General features: G+C 44.4%; 1 protein-coding gene across 6 annotated transcripts in view; it reads right to left on the reverse strand.

Moving 5' to 3' along the window:
- Window positions 1–698: 698 nt before the first annotated feature.
- EXOSC7 (exosome component 7) overlaps window positions 699–25032 on the reverse strand; it is a 37087-nt gene continuing 12753 nt past the window's right edge. Inside the window, exons 4-10 of one of the 6 annotated variants that reach the window (XR_744631.3) lie at window positions 18014–18179; window positions 13663–13733; window positions 11535–11658; window positions 10007–10162; window positions 5873–6034; window positions 4978–5091; window positions 699–2975 (exon numbers count right to left, since the gene is read on the reverse strand). Coding sequence is in view for 1 of the 6 variants with exons in the window: in XM_003926240.3 (XP_003926289.1) it covers window positions 5930–6034; window positions 10007–10162; window positions 11535–11658; window positions 13663–13733; window positions 18014–18179 (622 nt within the window). In the remaining 5 variants the exon portion in view is untranslated. The other 5 variants (XR_012518733.1, XR_744630.2, XR_744632.3 and 2 more) reach the window with 5 other exon arrangements.

Consider the following 25032-nt stretch of genomic DNA (forward strand, 5'->3'; position numbering starts at 1 on the left):
TGATTTGTAACTTTGGAAATAATAAACTGGGCACGCACTTACCTGATGCCTTCAGCTACAATAGCTCACGTAAGAGGAGAAAAACAGATTAGCTCTATAGGATGCTACAGGAGATTTCGATCTTCTTTAACTGAAACTCCCTGACTTCCCATCAAGTCTGAGAATTTGACAAATATGTTTAGGGATCCTTGAGTTTCTAAATCATCACACTATCCCTACACAGCTTTGCCAGAGGTTTTGCAGGTTTCCCCTTCCCCCATGGAGTTCCTTCCTCTATGTGCCCAAGCCTGATTCTTATTCCACCTCCAGAATCTGCAGATGCCCCAGGAAGGAAATGCTGGTGACAGGCTGCTCACTCCAGAAAGTCTCCCCCTTCTCCGGAATTTTAGGCCATGCAATCCTCTTTCAGAGCTTTCCAGAATCTTTAATGATGACTCCTGAAATGCATCCAGCAATTTTCGCTGCAGCAGCATGAACGGTGGTCTGCCATGACCTACACATCCCACCCAGAACTGAAGTCAAAACCTTGTTGAACACCTCCCCTAAAAAAAGTCCTCTTGGGCCGGGTGCAGTGGCTCACGCCTGTAATCCTAGCACTTTGGAAGGCCAAGGTGGGTGGATCACCTGAGGTCAGGAGTTCAAGACCAGCCTGGCCATCACGGTGAAACCCCATCTTAAAAAGAAAAAAAAAAAAAAAAAAAGTCCTCTGATGGGTATGGGTATTAACATGATCCTCCACTATCTGCCCTTTTTTGGCCCATTTCACAAGTCCATACACATCCCTTTTCTCTGACCATACCATCTTACTCCTTTCAGGCCTCTGTCCAACTAGCCAAGTCACTCCCTACTACCCAGGAATCCATGTCTATCTTTATCCCTTTGTGCAAACTCAACAACCAAGTGCACTGCTGCACTCAGTTTTCTCGCTGCTGTCCTGCAGGGCTGTAATGCAGCAGCAGTCCCTTTGGAGCACCCATCAATATAGAGAACCAACTCATCCACAAGCCAGACCTGGGGTTTTCCTTGGGTTTCCCTCTTCCGGAAGCTGGCTGCAGGAGTCCCCTCCCCCATGAGGCCTTAAGTGTGGATGGGAGGCACTGGTGAACAGTGGAGACAGAGGAATCTGGGCTACCTGCTATATTCCTTGGTTGTGCCCACCGAACTGCTCAGGTCTAATCCTAAATGTACATTTTCATGCTGCATGGATTGTTGCTGCACCCACCCAACCTTATGACCTGGTGAGTCTGACAATAACAAGCATGATGGGTGGCTCAGGTCACTTGAGGTCCCAGGGTTGGGTATTCAGTCTCTAATTGAGCCCAGTGGGAGGCCAGAAAATTCTTTTCAAACTCACTCATTTGGAGGTGAATAGTTTTCCACCACATGGCCTTACTCCAGAATCTTAGGGTCTGTGCTGCAACTTTCCTGTTGGGCCTGCCAAAAACTACACAGCACCCTTATCTGCCCCACAGAGCACTAGCTCTATTGGAATTTCTGGGTCACGTGGAGCAGGGGCGCTGTTCATAATGCAGCTTATACAGCCTTCAGAGTCCTGTCTTGTTGTAGACTCCCACTCACAACTGGCAGGTTTGTGAATTACTCAGTAAATACATTGAGACAGTATTCTCAAGTACTGCATTTTTGTCTCCAAAATCCAGAAGTGTAACAAGTGCTACAGTTCTTAGTGAGGATAGTGGGGATGAGGGTCGGTGTAAGGTTCCAAATCTACCACCTTAGGGGGGTATCTCTCAGAATGACCCACACCATTAATACCTAAAATCATTATCAATGCGGTGCTTACATGAAGGGGGCATCTCTCAGAATGTTCCTCACCATTAATACCTAGAAACATTACCAATGTGGTGCCTACATGAACCTTCATGGCATTTATTTCCCACCCTCTCACGCATGTCTTTTCCTAGAACTTCCAACGGCTTGCCTCGTCCTCTGTACTAGATCTAAAAATCCGGATTTTATCTACATAAACAGATCAGCATGATGGCCCTGAAGATAACACTGTGACAAAAAGTCGGTGAATAACATAGACCGGTGCCAAGACAATGAACACATTTTGCAGACCTTCCACATAAGAGATCTGCTTTTGACCCTTCTTATTGAGGGGGATTAAGGAAGAATTTGCCTACCCTATAGCCACATACAAAGCACTGGAGGCTGTGCTGATTAATCTTAGTGAAGATACTTCATCCAACAAAGCAGCAGAAGTTGGAGCTCTCACTTGTGTGTTTGGTGGTCTTCTAACCTACCATGATTCATCTGGATTTACAGGGTACACAAAGATCAATTAAATGGCAATAAGGTGGGAATACAGGAGATTTCAATCTTGCATCCTTCAAGTCTTTGATGTTGGTCTTAATCTCTGCAATTTCTCCCAAGATCCAGTATTGTCTCTGATTCATGATCTTGGCCAGGGAGGGGAAGCAGTTTCCAACCTTGACCCTTCTTACCATTGTGGTTTTTATTCCAACCCATTTATGACATCCCAGTTGTATTATATCCATCCCAACTACTGGTACCAATTGCTTAGTCTGGGTTTTCCCCCAAAAGCAGAGCCTGAGACAACTCATGTTCTGATTATTTGGGAAGTAACCCCACAGGGCACAGGAGGGAAGGACCAGGGAAAGTAAAACAGGGAAACAAAAAGTTATCCCAGTCGTGCACCTGAGGCATGATCATACCAGCATGTTTTGACGAGTGTACCTAATGCTTCTCAGAATTGTCTACCCAAGGGGTCTAACAGAGCAGCATTTCTCCACTGGCTCCTATCCCCCAGTGATCATGAGTTGCCTCAGAAGGAATTGAGTCCCCAGAACTCCTGGGCTGCACATACCTGGACGCTGAGTGGCCTCCTGCAAATGTTCTATAACACAGTGCCAGAGGAGCCTAAGAACAGAAAACAGGAGGTCTCTGGGAAGCACTGGGAGCAAGCCTGCAGCTGCGGCCGGCCTGAGGTGAGGCTGAGGACAGAAGGTAATCCATCAGAAGAATCGAGCAATGCATAGTACATTGTTTCCCCAGTGACTAGCATTTACTTTATGGTCATTATTTGGGATGTATAAATAACACTGGGATAAACTGCTCTGTATTAATGTTCTCTGCTTGTATCTTAAATTATTTACTTCGATTACATGCCCAGAAGTGGAAATATTAAGTCAAAATTTTTATTGTATTTTTGTATTTGTAAATTTATTGTATTTTTTAGAAAACAATCTGGCAGTGTGCATTAAAAGCCTTAAAAAAAACAATCTGCCACATTGTTTTCTAAAAAGTTTGGAATGGCGAAGACTTATGCTCTACTGGCAGTTTGTATGTGAGACCACCGGCTTTACTGAGCAAACAAACTGTTAATATTCTAAACTCGGCAGGGTGCAGTGGCTCATGCTTGTAATCCCTGCACTTTGGGAGGCTGAGGCGGGCAGATCACAAGGTCAGGAGATCGAGACCATCCTGGCCAACATGGTGAAACTCCATCTCTACTAAAATACAAAAAATTAACCAGGCGTAGTGGTGTGTGCCTGGAGTCCCAGCTCCTCAGGAGGCTAAGGCAGGGGAATCACTTGAACCCAGGAAGCAGAAAGCAGAGAATGCAGTGAGCCAAGATCAAGCCACTGCACTCCAGCCTGGCAACAGAGTGAGACTCCATCTAAAACAAAAACAAAAAAACAAAAATTATACACTCATGGCCCAGTGCAGTGGCTCATGCCTGTAATCCCAGTACTTTGGGAGGCCAAGACAGGAGAATGGCTTGAGGCCAAGAGTTCAGGACCAGCCTGGGCAACACTGTGAGACCCTCATATTTACAAAAAGTAATCTGCTAGGCATGGTGGCACACCTGCAGTTCCAGCTACCTGGGAGGCTAAGGTGGGAGGATCACCTGAGCCCAGGAGTTTGGGGCTGCACTGAGCTATGACTGCACCATTGCATTCCAGCCTCCGTGACAGAGTGAGACCCTACCTCTTAAAAAAAAGAAAAAAGAAAAAAATTAACCGGTGATGTGGAAGACTAAAAAAATCATAAAAGCAAAAATCCACTTGAATATTAGTTAACACTGCATTTCTTATACCCCGCCCTTATTTTTTGAACAACTTCAATATTCGTCTACCTGATATTTATTTAAAGGCCACTAAAGACAGCTGTGGCTCTGCTGAATGAAACAGGTCTGTCCCAGAATAATATTTTTCCAAGTCTTTGCCAGTCTCTGTCTTCAGTTTTCTCTTCTCTCATTCTAAGAGCGGCAATAATCAGATCTTTCCAATAAACGCCTCTCCTGGAGAGCCACTGCTCATCTGGTATTTTGTTTCATTTGCGATATAGGTATCTTACACAGAGAGGTGGCCTTCAGGGAAAGGTATGGGATGGCTAGAGACGGTGGCTAAATGCCACCGTCTTTCTCTTCTTCCTTCATTTTTACTGGAAGTGCTTAGCCAGCCATCCAAGCAGGGTAGCTATTTGTCGTACCAATGGCATGGTAAAGCCTCATCTGTCTGTCTGAAGAGAAGTGAAGCAGAGCTGAGTTGGACATCTATGACAGTACCCATTCTCATTTATACATCTCAAAATGATCCACTGGAATCAGCCGTCAAAAACAAAGGCTTCTAAACTTTATTCACACTCAAGCTGCATCGCTGCACCACCACTGCGAATGTTATGTCATGTTATGGGCAGTCACCCAGGCGCAGGGGAGGAGAGACCAGGTTGATTTCTGCCTTGCTGGGAACACACCGTCACGGTGCCTGTAGATAGTCACTGCAGAAACATAAAAGATGGAAACCCAGGCTGTGCTCTCAACAGGGTAGAAGCTTCACCATTAAGCCCAAGTCTAGGCAGCTGCTTCTCTCCGCAGGGATGGAACTGGCCTTGCTGGGAGGAACACCCACACCAGGACCTCTGGAAGCAGTCCCAAGGGCTTCAGCTCACATTATGTTCTTTCCATTTAATGATAAATTCCTAACGCCTTACCCCATTTGTCTAACTGGAACGCAGAGAGCAAATGCCACGGTTGAAATGCTCTCCTTCATGATATCAGCTCCTTCTCCAGGGCGTTTTAAGACTGATTTAGGAGTTTCAGTGCCCCTGGAAAAAAAACAAAGGCTGCTCTACACATGAAGAAACTTAATTCTAAAACACTATACAGCAAGACTACAGGCTTATAGGAAGAGCCTTCTGGGCAATCAAGCATAGTCTTCCTTTCTATGCCCAGAGCATGAAGGCAGCTGAATAATCAAATGATGACATTGAAAGCAGCCTTCTTAATGCTGACAAAACAAAATCTTAGGAAACACCAGGGAGTGGTTATAAAACACAAGTGATTTCAAAACAAGAGTGACAAGAAAGGTTGGCTAAGGGCCAAAGCCACCACTAAGCCTCTGAACCTAGGGAATTCCAGCAGGATCTCTTGGAGGGCAGGAAGTCAGAGGTGGACTTCCCCAGGATCTGGGAAGGCTTACTAGTCAGGAAGACGCCCTGGGTCTGCACCTGGGGCAGAGTGCCTCCTCCTTTTTCCTCTCCCACAAGCACCCAAATACACAAGGTGAATGAACTTTTATTAGTGATTCTTGTTTTCAGAGTTCTTCAAGGGGAAAAAAAATTCACAAAACACATATCATAAGCATTGCCTTTCAAACATTTTCTGCCAGGTCTTTACTCCAGCTTGTGGGGTTTCCCTTGGTGGCAGAGTTCTGGATTTGTCTGCCACTCACTAGATAAGGGCCAGACCTGGAGGGGTCACTCAATGCTGCCTTGGCTTCAACTGAAGAACTCTAGACATACCAAACCAGATCAGAAAATAGACTTTAATTTTACATATACAAATGTTGCTGTAAATTCAAAACAGTGAAGAAAAATATTTACAAACCAGTTTAAAAGGAAAGTAAGCAACAAACAATCCACAGCTGAGCAGTTGATGTGCAAATCATCCCAGGAATCCGACTTTCTGTCTCTTGGGCCCCAGGCTTTCTTCCTTGTGCAGAACGCTCTGCAAGGAGGCATGCAGCACCTTGCCCACACGCTTGCTGGTCTGTGGGACAGAGAAGGGACGGGAGAGAACACACACCCCCTTGTAAGGCACACACATTCTGCCAGCTAGTCTTTCTGACGTCGTACACATTTCATCTGCCCTAGAGGACTTTTATTTAATTAAAGCAAGTTAAAACAAAAACCACAAACCCCAACAACATAATAAATTTTGGAAAAATCGCCGTATCAACAAAAATAAAAATAAAAATAAAAAGAGAGACGGACACCAGCCCCCACCAGGGAGCAAACAGGAAGCGGCAAAGCCTGCCCTGGCCATTAGCTTATGCTTCGCAATCCTGCTGCCATGACAATAAGCCACAAAGTTGTCAACCAAATTCGGGCTTGGGTACAACCAAGTGACACTGTACTAAAGAAAGAAAGAATAGGGAGACCATAGGGAATCCAGAGCCTGTGTGAAGAAGAAACAGATGATGCCAAGGACATTTTAATAAGCAGTTTCTCATTCACCTCCCACCAAGCCTCTAAGTGGACTGCTCAGGTGTGACCAAAGTCAGTACCTGGATGGGATCTTTGGTGTTACTGCCATGCAGAGATGCTAAGGACAGTGAAATTTTGGAATCAAAACACATCAAGAGAGACAACCCACAAAATTAATAATCAGTCCCTACACAGCAGACACAAGAGGTCCTAAAAAACAAAACAAAACAAAACAAAACAGACACCTCAAAATGGCTGGGAGTGGTGACTCATGCTTGTAATCCCAGCTCTTATGGAGGTCAAGGCAAGAAGATTTTGCTTGAGGTCAGGAGATCAAGACCAGCCTGGGCAACAGAGTGAGACCCCATCTCTACAAAAAATTAAAAAATTAGCTAGGCATGGTGGTATGCACCTATAGTCCCAGTTACTCAGGGGGCTGAGTTGGGAGGACTGCTTGAGCCCAGGGGGTCAGGGCTGCAGTGAGTTATGACTATGCCACTGTACTCCAGCCTGGATGACAGAGCAAGACCCTAACTCAAAAAAGAACCACCACCCCAATACAAAAAAAAAAAAAATTCTTCATGAAACTGTTATTCCATCTCTGGGCCCATGAATCATTTTAAGAATACAATGAGCCAATCACAAATCTCTACCTTATCGAGTCTTTCACATTCCCACAGCAGTCTGGATTCAACTCTGGTTCCATTCTCAATAATGTTGAGATAAAGACATCCATGCCTAAATCCTTGTCTCAATCTTTTCCATTACAGGTATACTCTCCCCAGAGTAATGACCTGTGTGTCTTCTCCCCTAGCCCCTCATTGTAACATAGGATGAGATCCCAAGTATGATTAAAAACTTTTTTTTTTTTTTTTTGAGACAAGAGTCTCACTCTGTCGCCCAGGCTGGAGTGCAGTGGTACGATCTCAGCTCACTGCAACCTCTGCCTCCCAGGTTCAAGTGATTCTCCTGCCTCAGCCTCCTGAGCAACTGGGACTACAGGCACCCGCCACCACACCTGGCTAATTGTATTTTTAGTGAAGACGGGGTTTCACCTTGTTAGCCAGGATGGTCTCAATCTCCTGACCTCGTGATTCTCCCTCCTTGGCCTCCCAAAGTGCTGGGATTACAGGAATGAGCCACCATGCCCCATGCCCAGCCCCAACTAAAACTCCTATGAAAAGATGATTTCAATTTAAAAGACTGGGAAGTGATCACCTCTGTGAAATGCAAAGTTAGAGTAAAAGGTCAAAAAGGCCTTAGAGGGCCAGGCGCAGTGGCTCACGCCTGTAATCATGGCACTTTGGGAGGCTGAGGCAAGCGAATCACGAGGTCAGGAGTTCAAGACCAGCCTGGCCAACACAGTGAAACCCCGTCTCTACTAAAAATACAAAAAAATTAGCCAGGCGTGGTGGCAGGTGCCTGTAATCCCAGCTACTCAGGAGGCTGAGGCAGGAGAATCGCTTGAACCCAGGAAGCAGAGATTGCAGTGAGTCGAGACTGTGCCACTGCACTCCAGCCTGGGCATTAGTGCAAGACTCTGTCTCAAAAAAAAAGGTGGTGGGGGCTTTGGAAAGATTTTTTCCATAACATTAGAAAAAGAAAAAAAGTCTGAGTCTGTCAAATAGTGGTACTGATTATTCATATACATGAGGGTGGGGAGAGAGGACAACAGGAGATGAGATGAACAGGATGCCAGGACTTGAGGCCTTGACACTTCTGAAACCAGATGCAGCAAGGCAACTGCAGAGGCTGGGGGTAGCAGCCTGCACAACCACCCCCAAGGCTCTCAGCTCCACCACTAAGTCATTTCCAGATTGCTGCATCCCTGTGTGAGATAAACAGTAAGACAGGGCCACAGGGATATAGTCCCCTGACCAGAGTTAGCAGACCTCATCCCCCAAACCCGAGGGAAGACGAAGCTCAGGTCACTGAACAGAGCTCTGGTTCTGCCATCCATGACAGCAAGGACAGATCTGGTTTGTAAGGCTGACACTGCACACTGCACAGTGCACAGTGGCTGGGAGCAGGGGCTCTGGAGGCACACAGTCTGAGTTTGAATCCTAGCTCCAGTATTTATGAGCAGGGAGGCCTGTAGGCAAGCTGTTTAGCCTCTGTGTGCCTCAGTTTCCTCATCTATAAAAATGAGGACCATAATAATAGTTACCTCACAGGTTATTGAGGATTAAATGATATATTTAAAGTAGTGTCTGGTATACAGTAAGTACACAAGAAACTTTAGCTATTATTTGCTTATTGTGCTTGTTGCTGCTTAGAGAAATTCTCATAAACTCTCCTGGGAGGCAGAAGAGTGCCTTCTGAAACAGTTTGACAGTCCCTTGTCTAGAGGCCTTTGGTAGAATTTATGCAGCATTAAGTCTGGGAAAATCTGAACTCAGGATGCTTAATGGAGCACAGAGAGTAACAGCTACCATTTGCTGAGAAATGATGATGTATCAGACACTCTGACATATGCTTCCCCTCCACACCTCACATCATCCTAGTAACAACCTCAGCAGTGTCTGGAGAAGACACTATTATCAGACCCACTTTGCAGATGAGGGGGACTACGGCCCAGAGCCGGGATTTGCAGCCAGGGCAGCACACCTTCAGAGACCATGGCTGGTAACTCCATGGTATATACAGTGCTCATTCTGCCCTTTTAAATAAGATGATAAAAAAAGAAAGTAGAAGTCATGTTCTTGAATTCTTCAGTAAGAGGTCATCATTTCTAAAACTGAAGGAAAAGTGCTTGCTACTAAGCAATGATCTCTGGGCATGTGTGGTGATACAGAGGTTACAAGAAGTATGAATAATCAAATCCAGCTAACTCCGTGCCTGGAAGTTCTGTCAGTCAGTCAGAAAGGTGAGGTGGATGGAGGGGAAGGAAGGTCTAGAAAACAGGTGAGCAGGACCCCGTCCCTGCCCTGAGGGGCTTCCAGGCTAGTGAGGTGACAGACATGTGGGGAAAACAGTACAGAGAACTGTACAAGTGCCCTCATGGCTCTGACAGGAATAGGGACAACCCACTCCCAACTCCAGGGTGTCAGATTTCTCACCATCCCTGCTTGTCTCCATTTAAACACTTCTAGAGCTGTAATGAATCTGGGAGACAGCCACACTTCAACCCCTGCTTCCACCTTTACTCACCAACTTCAAAGGATAGGAAGCAGTGAACCAAGAATTCAATTCCTTCATCAAGTCACAAAGGCCTGTGATTTTGGAGTTACGAGTGGCTCTTTACATTATGGAAGTCCAACAGTCTTATTTAGACACACAGAAATGAGTTGCGGGGGGACTTACTGAGGATATGCAATGGTTACCAGGAGGCTCCTTACCTCCCAGTCCAGAGTCTCCACATCCCAACCCTCCTGGTTAGGTCAGCAGACCCCTGGCTCAAACCAGCTGTTCTCTGAGCTCCAGGTTTGAGGTCAAGGATGTGAATGGGAAGAATCCCCACAGTGTAACCAAGCAGGCAGGAAGCAGCAGGCATCCCGGCCAGGTCCCCACACCATCCTCAGAACCAGTGCCTCACCTCCATCATCTCGAAGATGCTCTCTGGGTCCAGGCTGCCCTTCCCCACTTTCCTCAAGCATGTCACAACTCCCTTGCTGGTCACCGACACCAGCAAGCTGGCCAAGGAGCAGGCCTCCTCCTGAAGAGTAGCATCCACCACATGCCTATAGCCAATCTGCAAAGGCAGGGTGCACAGCACACAGGGGTCACACAGGCTCCAGAGCCCCACCCTTAATGGCCTCGTGGTGGGAATCTCCACACCAGGTAAAGGATTCACATAGGTCATTCCAAGTCTTATTTTAGATTCTGCTCATGAGGAAAACAGTTGAAGGAATGTTCAACAATTCTCGCAGACCACTGTGTGGGTGATACAATAAAAACATGACATGGAAAAACAGGGCAAGAGAGTTTAAAACTAGAATTCAGAGACCATCCAAGACAGAGGTCACAGAGGTTTTCCAACAGAGGGGCACAAGGGACAAATTCACACACAAGGCCACATCAATGTTTCACTGATGGCAAGGGGGAATCAAGAGGGCCCATGCTAAGGGGCACGCTCAAGAACAAGCCAAAGGCTGGGCGCAGTGGCTCATGCCTCCCAGCACTTTGGGAGGCTGAGGAAGATGGATTACTTGAGCTCAGGAGTTTGAGAACAGCCCAGGCAACATGGCAAGACCCCTGTATCTAGCAAAAATACAAAAAAATAGCCAGGTGTGGTGGTGTGAGCCTGTGGTACAAGCTACTTGGGAGGCTGAGGTGGGAGGGTTGCTTGAGCTTGAGCCTGGGCAGGTGGCCAGGGTGGGTTGCAGCAGAGGTTTCAGTGAGCCTAGATTCTGCCACTGCACTCCAGCCTGGGTGTCACAGGGAGACTATGTCTCAAAAAAAAAAAAAAAAAAGCCAAGACCCAATACCCTGCTGTCTGAACACTTCACCACATCCTGTTCATGAAGTTATTTCAGTGGAATTAAATCTGACCTGTTTAGCTTTATTTTGAGATAATGAATCCTGAGTAGAATTAGCTACAAACCCAGTTAATAGCCAATACAGGTCTCTTTGCACAGCCTGGGGCAGCATTAGTTATACGTCACATCAGCCAGATGTTGAGCTCCACAGCCCTCTGCTCTGTGTGAAAACCACTCCTGACACCCAAGACCTGCTCCAACCTCCCATTTCAGAGAGAGGACATTGTTTGCCACCCTGCCACTACTCAACCACCCTAGACCCAATACAGTTGAGGCAATTAAAGGACACAGTGCTTTACTGAAGCAGATGGTATGTGGAAGGAGCTTAACAAACTCTGGTTACTATTACTACAAACACACTCCTGGCTCCCAGGCCACATCATATCTTCCAACTAAAAAGAAAAGAAAAAGCTACTCATGGCAGTGGTTTCTAATACAAGCAAATTACTGGATCTGGGTTAAAGCTGTTTCTATATGGTGTGTGATATTGTAATTTATCAACCTATTAAGTAATCTCAGCAGATTGGGATTAGAGGAGACCCACATCCAGAGTGAAGACAAAAACCATAAAATACAAGCTTATACCTTGCACAGAGTGACAATGCAGGGGACATTCTCGACACTTAGTCGTATGCAGTCATAAGGGTCATCAGACAATTCAATGTCCTTCGACCCCTCTTCATCCTCCAGAACTCGAACCCTTGGTATCCTGGACACAGAAGCACAATTAAAATTCCCATTTACTGCAAGGAGGAAAAATCACTTCTTTTTAAGATTGAGAATAGGAGTTAGAATCCCTGTGTCTCACAAGAGAAAGGTACATTATGCCTATCCTTTATTATCTTCATCCCTGTCAAAAGCACACAGGAGGCATCACAATCCAATGAGGAGAGGCATCTTTTAGAAAATAATGCTGGGTCAATCAGATATCCAAATGAAGAAAAATGAACCTCAATCCCTACCTCACACCACACACACACAAAGCCACACCAAATACACCATAGATATAAAAGCAAAAGATAAGACAATAAAGCTTTTAGAAAAAAACATCCACATGACCTTGGAGTAGACAATTATTTCTTGAACAGGATACAGAAAGTGTTATCACAAAAGCGAAAAAAATTATAGATTCAATTATATTAACATTATGAACTTCTGTATATAAGAAGACATCATTTAAAAACTAAAAACACAGAAAATGGGTGGGTCAGCCCTTGAAAAGTCCTGAGATCTAAGTGTGAGTACTATATAAGCATTAAACTGGAGTGCAGTAAACCTAGGAATCCTCCCACAATTGTTTGTTTGAGACACAGTCTTGCTCTGTTGCCCAGGCTAGAGTGCAGTGGCACAATCCCAGTTCACTGCAACCTCTGCCTCCCGGGTTCAAGTAATTCTTGTGCCTCAGCCTCTTGAGTAGCTAGGATTACAAGCACGTGCCCCCATGCCCAGCTAAGTTTTATATTTTTAGTAGAAACAGGGTTTCACCATGTTGCCCAGGCTGGTCTTGAACTCCTGACCTCAAGTGATCCACCCGCCCGGACCTCCCAAAGTGCTGGGATTACAGGTGTGAGCCAGCGTGTCTGGCCTGTTTTGTTTTTATAGAGAGATGGGGTTTTGCCATATTGCCCAGGCTAGTCTCAAACTCCTGAGTTCAAGTGATCTGCCCACCTTGGCATCGCAAAGTGCTAGGATTACAGATGTGAGCCACTGTGCCTGGCCTATTTGTTTATTTTTAAAAAACATTTCTCCATCACTCATTCCAGGTCCCAGAGCAAACTCCCTCTGCTCTCAGAGCTTGACACTGGATATGTATTCCACAGTTTCAGTCCCAGATCATATTCTCCAAGATTTCTCATCCATATACACGTGGATGCCATCCTTCCTAAAAACTAAACATGACCTCCTAGAATGTTCCTGTTGATCTCATTTTATTTAGCGTCAACTCAAAAAACTAAGTCTTACTGTACATTGTCACAACAAAGAAAAAGCTTTGTTTTTATAACTGGTTAAAAACAAGAAAAGATTATCATCAAAATGAAAATACAAAATTAATAATTTCTCACCGAAAAGTATGCCTCGGAGCCCCTAGTTGTTAAAAGAAGATAATATTACTCCTTCTTATCAAAAATTCATAATGCCATGTGATTTTTATGATACTTCTTCAATACAAAGGGTTAATATGTATCATCACTATAATAACCAACAAAATGCCACTTTAAGAAAATTCTGTAAATTTTTTATAAAAATGTAAGAAAGAAATGGGGAGTAAGTGTTCACGTCATTACCTGTTTTTAGAACATACGCGTGTACAAGCAAGCAATATGCAAGCATTTACTATGTGTCAGGCACTGTTCATGGTGCTTAGGAATACAGGCAAGTACAAAACGGCAAAATCCTTGTCCCCATAGAGTTCACTCAGTAATACTATTTGGACAGTTGGCCTGTAGGTGGTGTCTACTCTTTTTGGCTTTTCTGTATGGTAGGTGTCTATTTATAACAATACAAAAATAAATACAGAATATATGCATATATGTAGTTTTAATTTATAAAATCTATCTTTTCTGGAGTTTAGCATTAGACAACATCATTTTCAATGTTAAAACTCCCTGTTATCTTCACATATGAGCTACAGTAGAATTTTCCTCAGTGTTCAATTACAAGTGTTTGCTCTGGTTCTCCACAGGTTTGCAGAGCTGTTTACAGGAAGACATACCTTGTATTGAAGAGAGCAGCCTTTACTGCAATGGAAATGGCATCAAACAAATTTCCATCACATTCCAGCAGCTAAAGGAGACAGGAATTGAAGAAGAAAGAAAAACAAATATCATTCATTACTTTTAAACACTACCCCAGTTAAAGGACACTGCTTTTTTTTTTTTTTTTTTTTTTTTTTTGAGACACAGTCTCTCTCTGTTGCCCAGGCTGGAGTGCAGTGGTGCAATCTTGGCTCACTGCAACCTCTGCCTGCCAGGTTGAAGCAATTCTCCTGCCTCAGCCTCCTGAATAGCTGGGATGACAGATGTGCACAACCACCCCTGGCTAATTTTTTTATTTTTAGTAGAGACGGGTTTCACCATGTTGGCCAGGCTGGTCTTGAACTCCTGACTTCAAGTGATCCACCTGCTTCAGTCTCACAAACTGCCAGAGTTATAGGCATAAGCCACTGCGCCCGACCAGGACACTGATTTTTTTTTTTTCTTCTTTCCCTAAATCTTTTCTGTGGTCAAGGACACTGATTTCTAAGAAATGCTGACTGTGTGTTAATAAAATAAACATAACATGTGGCTGCTCTCCTGGCTACCCATACAGTGACTGCAGCTTACTGACACAGTCCTTCACCCTACTTACAGGCACTGCCTTGTCATGGCTGTGCTTACATGGTCCATGCACACAAGGTCACAGCTGGCCGGGGCTGTGGTAGACAACAGTCAGAGGCCGTGGCTTGTAGTGGGCTCCTCCCACAGGCACTCCGGGCAGGTGGGCCTGCCCTGAAGGTGGAACCGATCACCTTTATTTTGCCCCAAATGGCTCCCAATTGTACTCCAAGTGTTACTCCAGTCTTTGCTAACATATGCCTGGCCTCCAAAGGAGGAGTGAATGGTGGCTACTGATGCCGCAGCTGCTACCCCAGGTTCACATTTACTAGTGGAATTACCTCTTGTATGTAATAATCAATGTATACCTGATGCTCAGACATGAAATACTACATGTTTTACATTACTTACAATGAAGACCAAGGTCTCTCGGACAAGCTTCTGCCCGTGAGCAAAAGTATTGAGTACACTTACATGTGCTCATCTAGCAAGCAAGGTTAGAGCACATTTAAGTGGAAGGTGCCATATCCTTCTGTCCTCATTTTAGAGAGGCCTTGGCCTGAGGTTACGGAATAAAGCCAACTGGGCTGTCCCAAATAAGGTGAGAAGTCACATGTAGAAAGAAAAGTCACATATTTCTGTTTTTGTTTAGAGTGTAACTCCTCTTCATTTGAACTGTGAACTCCTAAAGGCTGGGACTCTGTAGTTTTGTTCATCCCTTTATCCCCAGAGCCCAGCAGAAGGGGTGCTATGAAGAAGGTTAGCGATTATTTGCGAAGGAGCCCATCAAAAGACAGCCTTGTGACCAATTTCCCCACCAAAGGTCAACTGTGTGTCGTTAGTGCAACAAAGTTTTAACAGTTATCCCACCTGGGGCAAAAACTGATGCCATTAAAGAACTCCAAAAAGCAAAGCAAAGTGAAATTTCCATGAAATTTTCACTCTCATAAAATAACCCAACTGGAGAAAAACACAATACTGGAAACAGATGGGTCATCTGACTGTAATAGGTTTGAAGTAAATAAGTATGAAAACATGGCAGGGTACCCAGCTAATAACTGTTTGAACATGGGCTCTGAGGACTACCTAGCCCAGTTGCTAAAAAGAAATTAGGAGATTTCTTTTCCACTACCTTGCTTCAAAGATTTCTACTACCTTGCTTCAAACATGAACTCAATCTATTCAGTACATCTTCAGGTTTGGGATAAAAACTTAATCCCTAAACAAAGGTCTGTCCCCTACCTCACACACAGAAAGCACATTCCCATCAGGGCTTTCATGGAAGAAGAACCCCTCTACTGATGAAAATTATGTGAATGCCAAAAATGGATCTACCTCATTAATAATATAATTTTCAAAAATGCTTTTCTAATTCATTAAAAACTTTTTTGAAGACGAGAACTTTTTTCTCTTTTTTTTTTGAGATGGAATCTCACTCTGTCACCCAGGATAGAGTGCAATGGTGCCATCTCAGCTCATTACAACATCTGCCTCCCAGGTTCAAGTGATCCTCCTGCCTCAGCCTCCCCAACAGCTGGGATGACAGGTGCCCACCACCATGCCTGGCAAATTTTTGTATTTTTAGTAGAAAAGGTGTTTCACCATGGTGGCCAGGCTGGTCTCAAACTCCTGACCTGAGGTGGTCTAACCACCTTGGCCTCCCAAAGTGCTGGGATTACAGGTGTGAGCCACGCTGCACCCAGTCAGAAGATGACAACATTTTAAAAACTCATGTCTTCTTCCAAAATAAACAAAATCCCTTAAAAAATATTTCAGAAGAAATCCAAATGCCAGGAGTCTTAAAAAAAGAAAGGTCTACAGATGACAGGGACACAGTGCACATTTCCCTGGATACTCCTGCACACCATGCATCCCCTACTCATTGAAGAGGACTGCTTCTGAGCTGAGATAATGTCCCAATATTCATCAGTTTTGTAAAAGCCTTTACTAATAGAACAGGCTTCTGTTGCTTTGAGTTTGACTGAATCAAAAGCACCTCCGTCCCCATCACTGGGCCATCCCACAAAACTACCAGTGTGCATGAATACTGAGGATGAACACATTAGCATCATGGACAAATGCAGTGTGCTGCAACACTCATGTCTTAACTTTTTCTAGTGGGGAAGGGAACGGGACATAATGTTCTTCAGACCAGGATGGAACTCCAGAGTTCACATCACAGGGCTGCACCTCCCTGGGCAACTATGAAGCCTGCCTCTACCATCCTCAGTAAGGACATAGGTTGCCAGTTCCCACCTCCTCAAAACCAGGACCTGAAACATTGCCTGCTTGGCAGGAATCATACCACAAGGTACATCCCACTTATCAGAGATGGAAAAAAGCACATAGATCTGTAGTTTCATTACTTTTACCTATTAGTGGTAGCATTGCAATAGTTACTTGCTAGATAATGGTTACCTCTGCTACTTTTTGAGTATACTCCATCCAATATCAAAATAATTAGAAAAATCTGGAAAGCTCCACCCTGTTTTAGTAGAGCCAACATGCAGAGCCAGGCTGTTTCTTTCAATGAAGTTCACAAATCTCCTTTATCTGCACATTCATTAAAGAATCTATTTGGCCAATGGTTTAGCTTTGTGTCCTTAATCTGAAGTGGAAGATGTAGTTGCTAATCTCAAGGCTCACAAAATTTAACAAATAGGAATAAAACAGACCCAACAAGAGCCTGTACATAAGCAACCAACCAACTGCTATAGTATTATACAAAAGCAAAATTAAGCCTGGCAGATCACTTGAGGTCAGGAGTTCCAGACGAGCCTGGGCAACATGATAAAACCCCATCTCTACTAATAATACGAAAATTAGCTGGGCATGGTGACACACGCCTGTAATCCCAGCTACTTGGGAGGCTGAGGCATGAAATCGCTTGAACCTGGGAAGCAGAGGCTGCAGTGGGCCGAGATTGCACCAATGCCCTCCAGCCTGGGCAACAGAGCAAGATTCCATCTCAGAAACAACAACAACAAAATTAATTAGAGCTACACAGAGAAGTTACTATTGAGTGCCAAAACCTGGGTAGGAGTATTTGGGAGGCAAAGTACAAGAGAGGAAAGGAAGGGCTGGACTAAAAAGATCCCCAAGGGAGTGGGCTCTGTGTGGGAGGAAGCAGGGCCTCCGTGGCCTCACCCAGGAAACCAGGGGCAAGCAGGCTCTGAGCTGTTTAAAAAGCAATGGCACAGTGAGGTCAAAGAAGGTATTCACATCATACAGACCTCACTTTGATATCCAACAGCACTACTAGCAAGCTGAGACCTCTTGAGCTAGTTACTTAACCTTTCTCTGTCTTAGTTTCCTAACTTATAAATGGGGAATATAGCACTGTACTTTTGCAACAGGTTTATAAGGTTTAAATGAAAACGCACATAAAGAGCTGATCATCCTTCCACACACAATGTACCAACCTGTCTAAATTCTGCCCATCAACTCTGTCTGGCACCATCCAGAGATCATCTTGTTTCATTCTTCCCTGATAACTTTTATGAGCAATTTTAGGTGCTACCATGATATTACTATAATTTTACTATAGAATGGCATTACATATATGCTGCTTACATCTACGTTGTATTTAATTTTTTTAAAAATTATCATAGGAGACCATATTTTCCCAACTAATCTCACCCTATAAGTTGAAACCACTCACCTGAAGAGGAAAAAAGCACTAAAAGGAAAGTAGGCCAACTAGTCTCCAACAAAGGTAGAATATGGCCAGTACAGCAAGGTGATACTCACCAGCACATCCACGTAGAGAACCCAGCAGTGCTCCCGAGGACTAATGCAGAGGGTCTTCAGGTCGACACTGCTCTTATTGTTAAATATCCGATACAGGGTGTTAGCGATCTCTGTGCCAAGGTCATCACCTCCTCGACCTTCAAAGTCAGGGGTAGCATTGGCTGAACTATACAAAACAGAAACAAAAAAACTGGGTGAGTCTAAGTGCAAAAAGCAAAGAGGCAAGGCTTTATTCCAGTTTCCCTGTAGGAAGAGCCAGCTGCTTGACAGAAAGTCATTGAGATGAGGCAAGAATGGCATCCGCCACCTTTCCTGCCTCCAGACACATGTAATGAACCAGACCAGCACTAGGACCTGGATTTGTCAGAGTGTGTGATGGGCCCAATAGTTTCTAACAGAAGCCATCTTTAGCCAAAGAGAAATAGGAGAGTGATGGTAATGTGAACCTCAGCCAATAATAAATTAACTCTCTTATCTTCAGAGTATAATAAATATGCTTGTCTGCCAGGCCCAGGAAGCAGAGAGCCCTAGGGAATGAAGCAGTCTGGGTTACAGAGGGGTTTCATCATACACACCACCTCTAGTTTCACAGCTTTAGAATGCGCTATGATATTTTCAATATAAAAACCACAATGTAAGCATAATAACCTTTCTGGAATGACTTAAAAGACATGTATGATAGTATGTCAAAGCTTTGTCATAAACTTTAGATATCACTAGTACTAAAGAGAAAGAAAGATTATTGGCTCATAAGTAGTAGGTTACCTCCTTTATTTGGTATTTTTCAAGAAAAAAACTTTTTTCTCCTTTTTAGCGTCTTGGTATTTATGCCGAATAACCTCAACAAAACTAACAGGATTCAACATTAGCCACGCTAAAAACACTGAAGTGTTTAGTAGGACATTTCTGAGAGTTTTGACCTAATACAAACAAATCCTTAATATGCATGTGAGATAAGTAAACATTATAGTAATCATTTTATTGTAACAATAAAGGACCAGAAAGGTAGGAAGCCAGTGGTTTCAGCATGGACTCTATGAAATCACGTATTAAAGCCTTCTGATCCTCACCCATCTGGAAGGTACCCAGCCCTACACCAGCTACCAAACACCCAAAGACTGAGTGAGGCAGATGCAAACCCAAAGCCAGCAGTTCCAATGAGGGGAGTTTCAGGATAGACAGCAAACAGTGAGGTGGAAGGGGGAGAGGGGCACAGAGTGTCAATTAGTGTTCAGGGTTACAGAAGACCTCAAACCTGGGATGAGCAGAGCTGGTCAGGTCAGAAAGGCAGGAGGATTCTAGGCAATGCAAAACCTGTGTGAAGGCCCATGGCAGTGCCCACCCCATTTGTATAACACTAAAAGAAATCTCACTTGGTAATACAGGTAAAAGACTGAATTCTAAAATAATCAGACTACGCTGTTACATAAAATTTTGCCTCTCTAATTACATATTCTTTCCTTACCACTGTGAGCCAGCAGAATCCCCTTTAAAGTCCCCAAGAGAGACTTCATTACTGTCATAGCAACCTCGCTGTTCCCTGCCTCTGCTGGACTCAGGCATCAAGCCAAGAAAAGCAGCTTGTTTATGGTGAAATAATCAAGTCACCAGGGACCAAGTTTTTACTCTGCACAGCCAGCAAAACACAACCTGTTTTTAATTTAAACACTAAGTAATCAATATTAAGTCCCGTGTTTTAAGTGCTTAAAAATACATCTACAGAGATTTCTGCATACACGAAATCCAGTCAGAGATACTTATGCTCAAAATGTTTATCTTTCCCCAAATGCAGTGAGCACATCCTCCTGGGTGTGACTAATTTCTCTGGGACTAATGCATTAACTCTTCTACAGCCTTGGGGGACGGTTTATAGAGGTTCCCAGGTCCAACTGTCTAAATTAGTCTATCTACAAAATCATATGCCATTAATTTTTTTTTGACATTGCGTTAATGCGGAAATTTTTAAGTATTTTTAAATGCCTTCACACAAACACACACACACACACACACACACACACACACACACACACCCCATCTTTCAGAAGAGCCAGTAGTCAGACAGAGAGGAAGGTTTAGCCCATTGAGCTCTCCTGGGTCTGGATGGTGCCATAGCTGTGCAGTGACTCTGGGGAGGAAGCTGGGAAAATGGAGGGGAATTATTCAGGGTGGAGAATGGGGTACAATGATTTAAGTAACATAAGAAAGCCAGACCCCCCTATTCTGCTGATGGGTGAAGACAAAGAGAAATGAGGATTCCACTTCACTACTGGGGCACTCACAGCCCAAGGACTCTTTCCAACAAATTTAGACAGAAATGTAGACCTGGAAAGGGCCTTAGAGACCATCCTCAGAGGATGAAAACCCAAATGCCTACCGAGGTCAGTAAGGTTACTACATGTATCTGAACAAAGGGCCACACATAACTAACAGAGAATGATGGAGGCTGTAGCAAGCAAACTTTCCAGCCCTGACTTAAGGTCCGCCTTAAAAAAAGAAACATCCCTATATGAAACAAAAATCTCACAGATGGGATTTGACCTGCAGGATGACACTGTGAGACTTCAGATAGTCTAACTCTCTCACTTTACAAGAAGGGAAACTTTACCATTTTTTGAATGTTTAGTATGAGCTAGACACCACTCTTAGCACTTTAGGTGTATTAACTCATTTCATGTTCACAACAACCCTAGGAGATACTGACTCCATTCTAGAAATAAGAAAACTGAATCAGAAGTTATGTAATTTGTCCAATGCCACATGATGAGTGTGCCTGGTAAGCTAAAATTCTAACCCAGACAGCCTGGCCCTTAACTACTATGCTTCCCTGTACTCTCCTTGAATCTGTAATTTGGCAAGCTTGGTTTACATTCTAATGTTAGTCCGATTTACTTTCCTTGGGTTTACCTTTTGCCTCAAGGAAATGAATGAGCGCTTTGGTCTTGGGACTTACCACTAGACCACAAATGTTGGAGTCAAAGAATGTAGACCATGGAACCCCTAAATAAAAAGCTCCTCTGCTCTGTTAGAGAGAGAGAGAAAAAAAACACAGGCTTCTAGCCACCTGCTCATATGTATCACAATCTACTCCTTCAGTGGGGGGTGTACCCACTTGGTCTTTTGGGCATAAAACCAAATGCTTTCTCCATTTACCAAAACCAAGTCAGACCCTTCATAAAGCATGATCAGTCCCTCTTCCAGAGTTTTGGGAAACTGTTTACTGAGTTGGATAAATTAAGATCCTGGGAATGCCACCCCTCCCAGGTCTCCACCCTTCTGACTCATCACCTCCACCCTTCTGCTTGGAACATCTCTGGTTTAACTGGGGTAGGCTGAGATCAAGGCCATGCCTACCTGCAAAGGGACTCTAGACACTGGGCCCATTGTTGCTTGCCTGGCAATCAATCTAGCCTGCAAATCTATGGTCTTACAGCCAGGCCAGGCCAGGCTCACAGCAGAAGGCGGGGCTAACTCAGGGCCTTACCCTCCAGTAGTCATCTGGCCCCAACACAGGCCCTAAGGCTGATTCCTCTCTGTGTACACCTGCTCATTTCTGAGCCTGCAGAAGCCTCCCTGTAAATGGGTACCAGACCAACAGTAAATTCTGAGCTTTCATCGCAAGCCTTTGTTTGAAGTTTCCCAGAGGGTTAACTCATCAGCTTAGGAGACTGATTACAATTAGCCTCAAAAGGCTTCTCTGCAGGTTGCCTCTCTGCTTTATAACAACCCCCAGCCCTTCTGCCAGGAAAAGCATCCCCTGTAGCAGCATTAAGCAGGCAAGGAACCCAGATATAAGGGCTCTACCCACCAATGCAGGGCTTGAAGATTCTGGTTCAATTTTGGTGAAAAATACAAGTGATCACACTGAAAAACAGTTAAGATCCTAAAGGGAAGTGACAAGTGCAGGGTATCCTGAAATATGTGTGAATGAAAAGTGTTCTCCTAAACTCCCCTAGTTAAAAATGCAAACCTCTCTGAGAGGCTAAAACACAGTCCTAAACCCATCAACACAATGGTTGGAGAACTGAGAAGCAATCTGGTGGCTTGCCACCTAGTGGCAGCCCAGAGTGATACACCAGCTCACTAAAATCCTATCTTGCTCTTGGGCTTTAGATAGAAACCATCTTTTCCTAAAGTTTCCAAGTTCTCATTGAAAAGAGCCTACTCTTAGACTACAACAAGCAAACTAAAGATATGAAAGGGTCCGATTTTGCTCCCAGTTTAGTGGCAGTGCTGCCAGGCATCTCTGGAACAGGACTCAGGGTCCATGCAGCAGTCTTTCCAAAGGGCTGTGAGGGCTATATCAAAGATTTTTTGTCATTCCCAGGAAACAGAGTAAATGATGGAGGTGGTGACAGTGTCTACCCTGGCTCCATATATTATCATCCCAAGCAGACAAAACCAAGTGAAATGAATTAGTAGAAAATCAACTGGTTTTCTGAGACCTCTATACTCCTGGGAATTTAATAAAACTAGAAGTTGTTGACAAGAAGTTAAATCAAACTAGACTCAGAGCAGCAAGAGAAACCCTCAGCACTGCCCCCGCCGCCACTGCCACCACCACCACCACCACCACCACCACCACCACCACCACCACCACCACCACCACCAATTCCTGTCCTTCTACTAGGTAGCAACTATGTTTCAGCCTGTGGATAGACAAATGCCTTGAGCTCTCCAGCAGATGCCCTATGCCTGGAGTCAGGGTGGGAGTGGGCGTGTGGCACCCTTATTGCTGGGCACATCTACAGGTGTCCAGAAGCCATTCCTATTCACTGATTCAGAATACAGGGATGTGCCTGTTTATGCAATTAAAATAATTATGCTCCCTGAAGACTCAAGTGAGGCTCTGATACAGGTGGCAGCCATCGATGCTTGGTAACCTCTCCTATCTCTGTAGGAAATGGGGTTTTGTGACTCTCTCACGGTGATTCTACTTGCTGGGCTGATTACATTAGCTGAGCCACTTAAAGAAGCTAAAGTGTGCCACCTTAAGACTATCTTGAGAAATCAATTCAGGAGAACTACCTGGAAACTGGAGCTCCTTTTGAGACCACAGAGGAAGAAAAGAGACCAGCAGGCAGCCACTCCAGGCCAGGAAAGATAGGATACTTCTAGAAGCCAGATCTTGGGGAGAGGCAACTCAAAGGATCCTCTCACACTAGAGTCACTCTTCCTTTACAGCTGGGACAAGAAAGGGACAAGAGCAGAAAGCTAACTTGGAGTCAGGTTTAGACACAGAGCCACAGTGAAATGTATCCCCCACACCAAGCATCTGAGGGCAACACCCTTTCTCGGTGTGGTTGAGCTGAATGTCTTTGGTTTGCCTAAAACGAATGAGGTAGAAGGTAATGAAGGAGATGAAAAGGAAAGCAAATTACAAGCTTCTTACACGTTGTCTGCTCCTCAGTGACTGGTTACTGCATTGAATTAGGCAGATCAAGGTCAGCAGAGGCATTTTGCTTCCTCCAAGGACAAAGGAAAAGGTAAGTTGGGGGCCTGAACAAGGTCACCATCATCCACAGTGACTTAAAGGATGGGCCTTTCCATGGGACAACTCAAGCTGGTGAGACATGAGCAGAAACAGGAGAGATGACTTGGGGGACCAGAGCAGGGGACAGGAGCAGGCTGGAAAAAAACCAGAAAAATGAACACGGATAGTTCTTGGACTCCCAAGAACAGCCCTCCAAAGCTGGCTTCCACAGGCTGCCTGAAGTAAAACGAGCAAAGATTCACAGGTTGGACAGACCTGAGCTGGCACTTTTAGCTTTGTAACCCTGGGTAAGTCACTTACACTCTCAGAATTCATTTGTCATCTCTCTTACAGGAGTGCTGTGAGAATCAGCTTCTGTGTATGGAAGTGCAGACTGGAGGACTGTAACTCACTCTACAAAAGTGGGTTAACGTTTGTGCAGAAAAGGCCGCCATTATGGCCCAAGGCTGCTATCTTCAGAAGGGTCTGTTTGTAAGACTGGCCCTTGGCTGGTATCCAGGAACCTGGTTCTCAAACTATTCTCAGTCAGTAGTAAACTGATGGGGGTAGTCCACTATGCCTAGATAGTGCAAATAATATGGTTTATGCTGAGCATTAATATACCTTAATAATATGGTTATTTGCTTTCCTTTAGAAAACTTCATTATGTATTAAGCAGGCAGTGTCTGCATGACCAGCCCCTCGGTAAATATCTGGGGTGTTGAGTCTCTAATGGGCTTTCCTGGGCAGAAATATCAAAAAAAAGTTACTGCATTTTCACTGCTGTAATAAACCTTAGCTATGAGTATCACTATATGCTAATTCTAGCAAATCTCTGAATATGGAGGTGGTCTTGGGGATCCTGATACAGGGTCAACATTATATACCTACACCTAGCTTGAGCCCAGAGATCCTTACCCACTTGAAAAAGGCCTGGCTTCCAGAAGCAAGGTAATTGATAGAAGATGGGACCTGGTTGGCAACCCAATAAAAAGCCCCAACCCCTAGACAGTGGAGCTAACAAGGAGAAATAACACTTGTTGAAAGCCCATCGGGAGTCAGTCACTGTGCTAGGTATTCACTTTATTTTCATTTCCTCTTCATCACCATGGTATTATTTATTATCCTCATTTTTTAGATGAAGAAATTTGGCCAGAGTGAGACTGAGTAACCAGCCTGAGATCACAAAGCTGGCCAGAGAAGAAAGTGACATTCTGGCGCAAGGCTGGCTGCAGACACTGCAGAACCCTCTCTCCTCCCAGCACCCATACTGCCTGCCTAGCTGCCACTTCCTCAGCCTGTCAGGCTGCTTGGCTCACCCTAGGCCTCATCTGTCAACCAAATCATGAACAATTTTCTGAGAACTAGAGCAGGAAGAGAAACATGGCATTTTAGACCAAATGATCCTTACTGTCTGTGTATGATATTTTTCAAAGCATCGTAACACACATTGCACTTCATTTGACCCGCATCACAGTCATGTGCTAGGCTGCCTGGCAGATGTCCTCCTTTATTGGACAGAAAAAAACAAGGCCCAGCAATCGCCAGG

Source organism: Saimiri boliviensis, chromosome 8 (assembly GCF_048565385.1).
Source record: "Saimiri boliviensis isolate mSaiBol1 chromosome 8, mSaiBol1.pri, whole genome shotgun sequence".
In the NCBI taxonomy this organism is placed as follows: Eukaryota; Metazoa; Chordata; class Mammalia; order Primates; family Cebidae; genus Saimiri; species Saimiri boliviensis.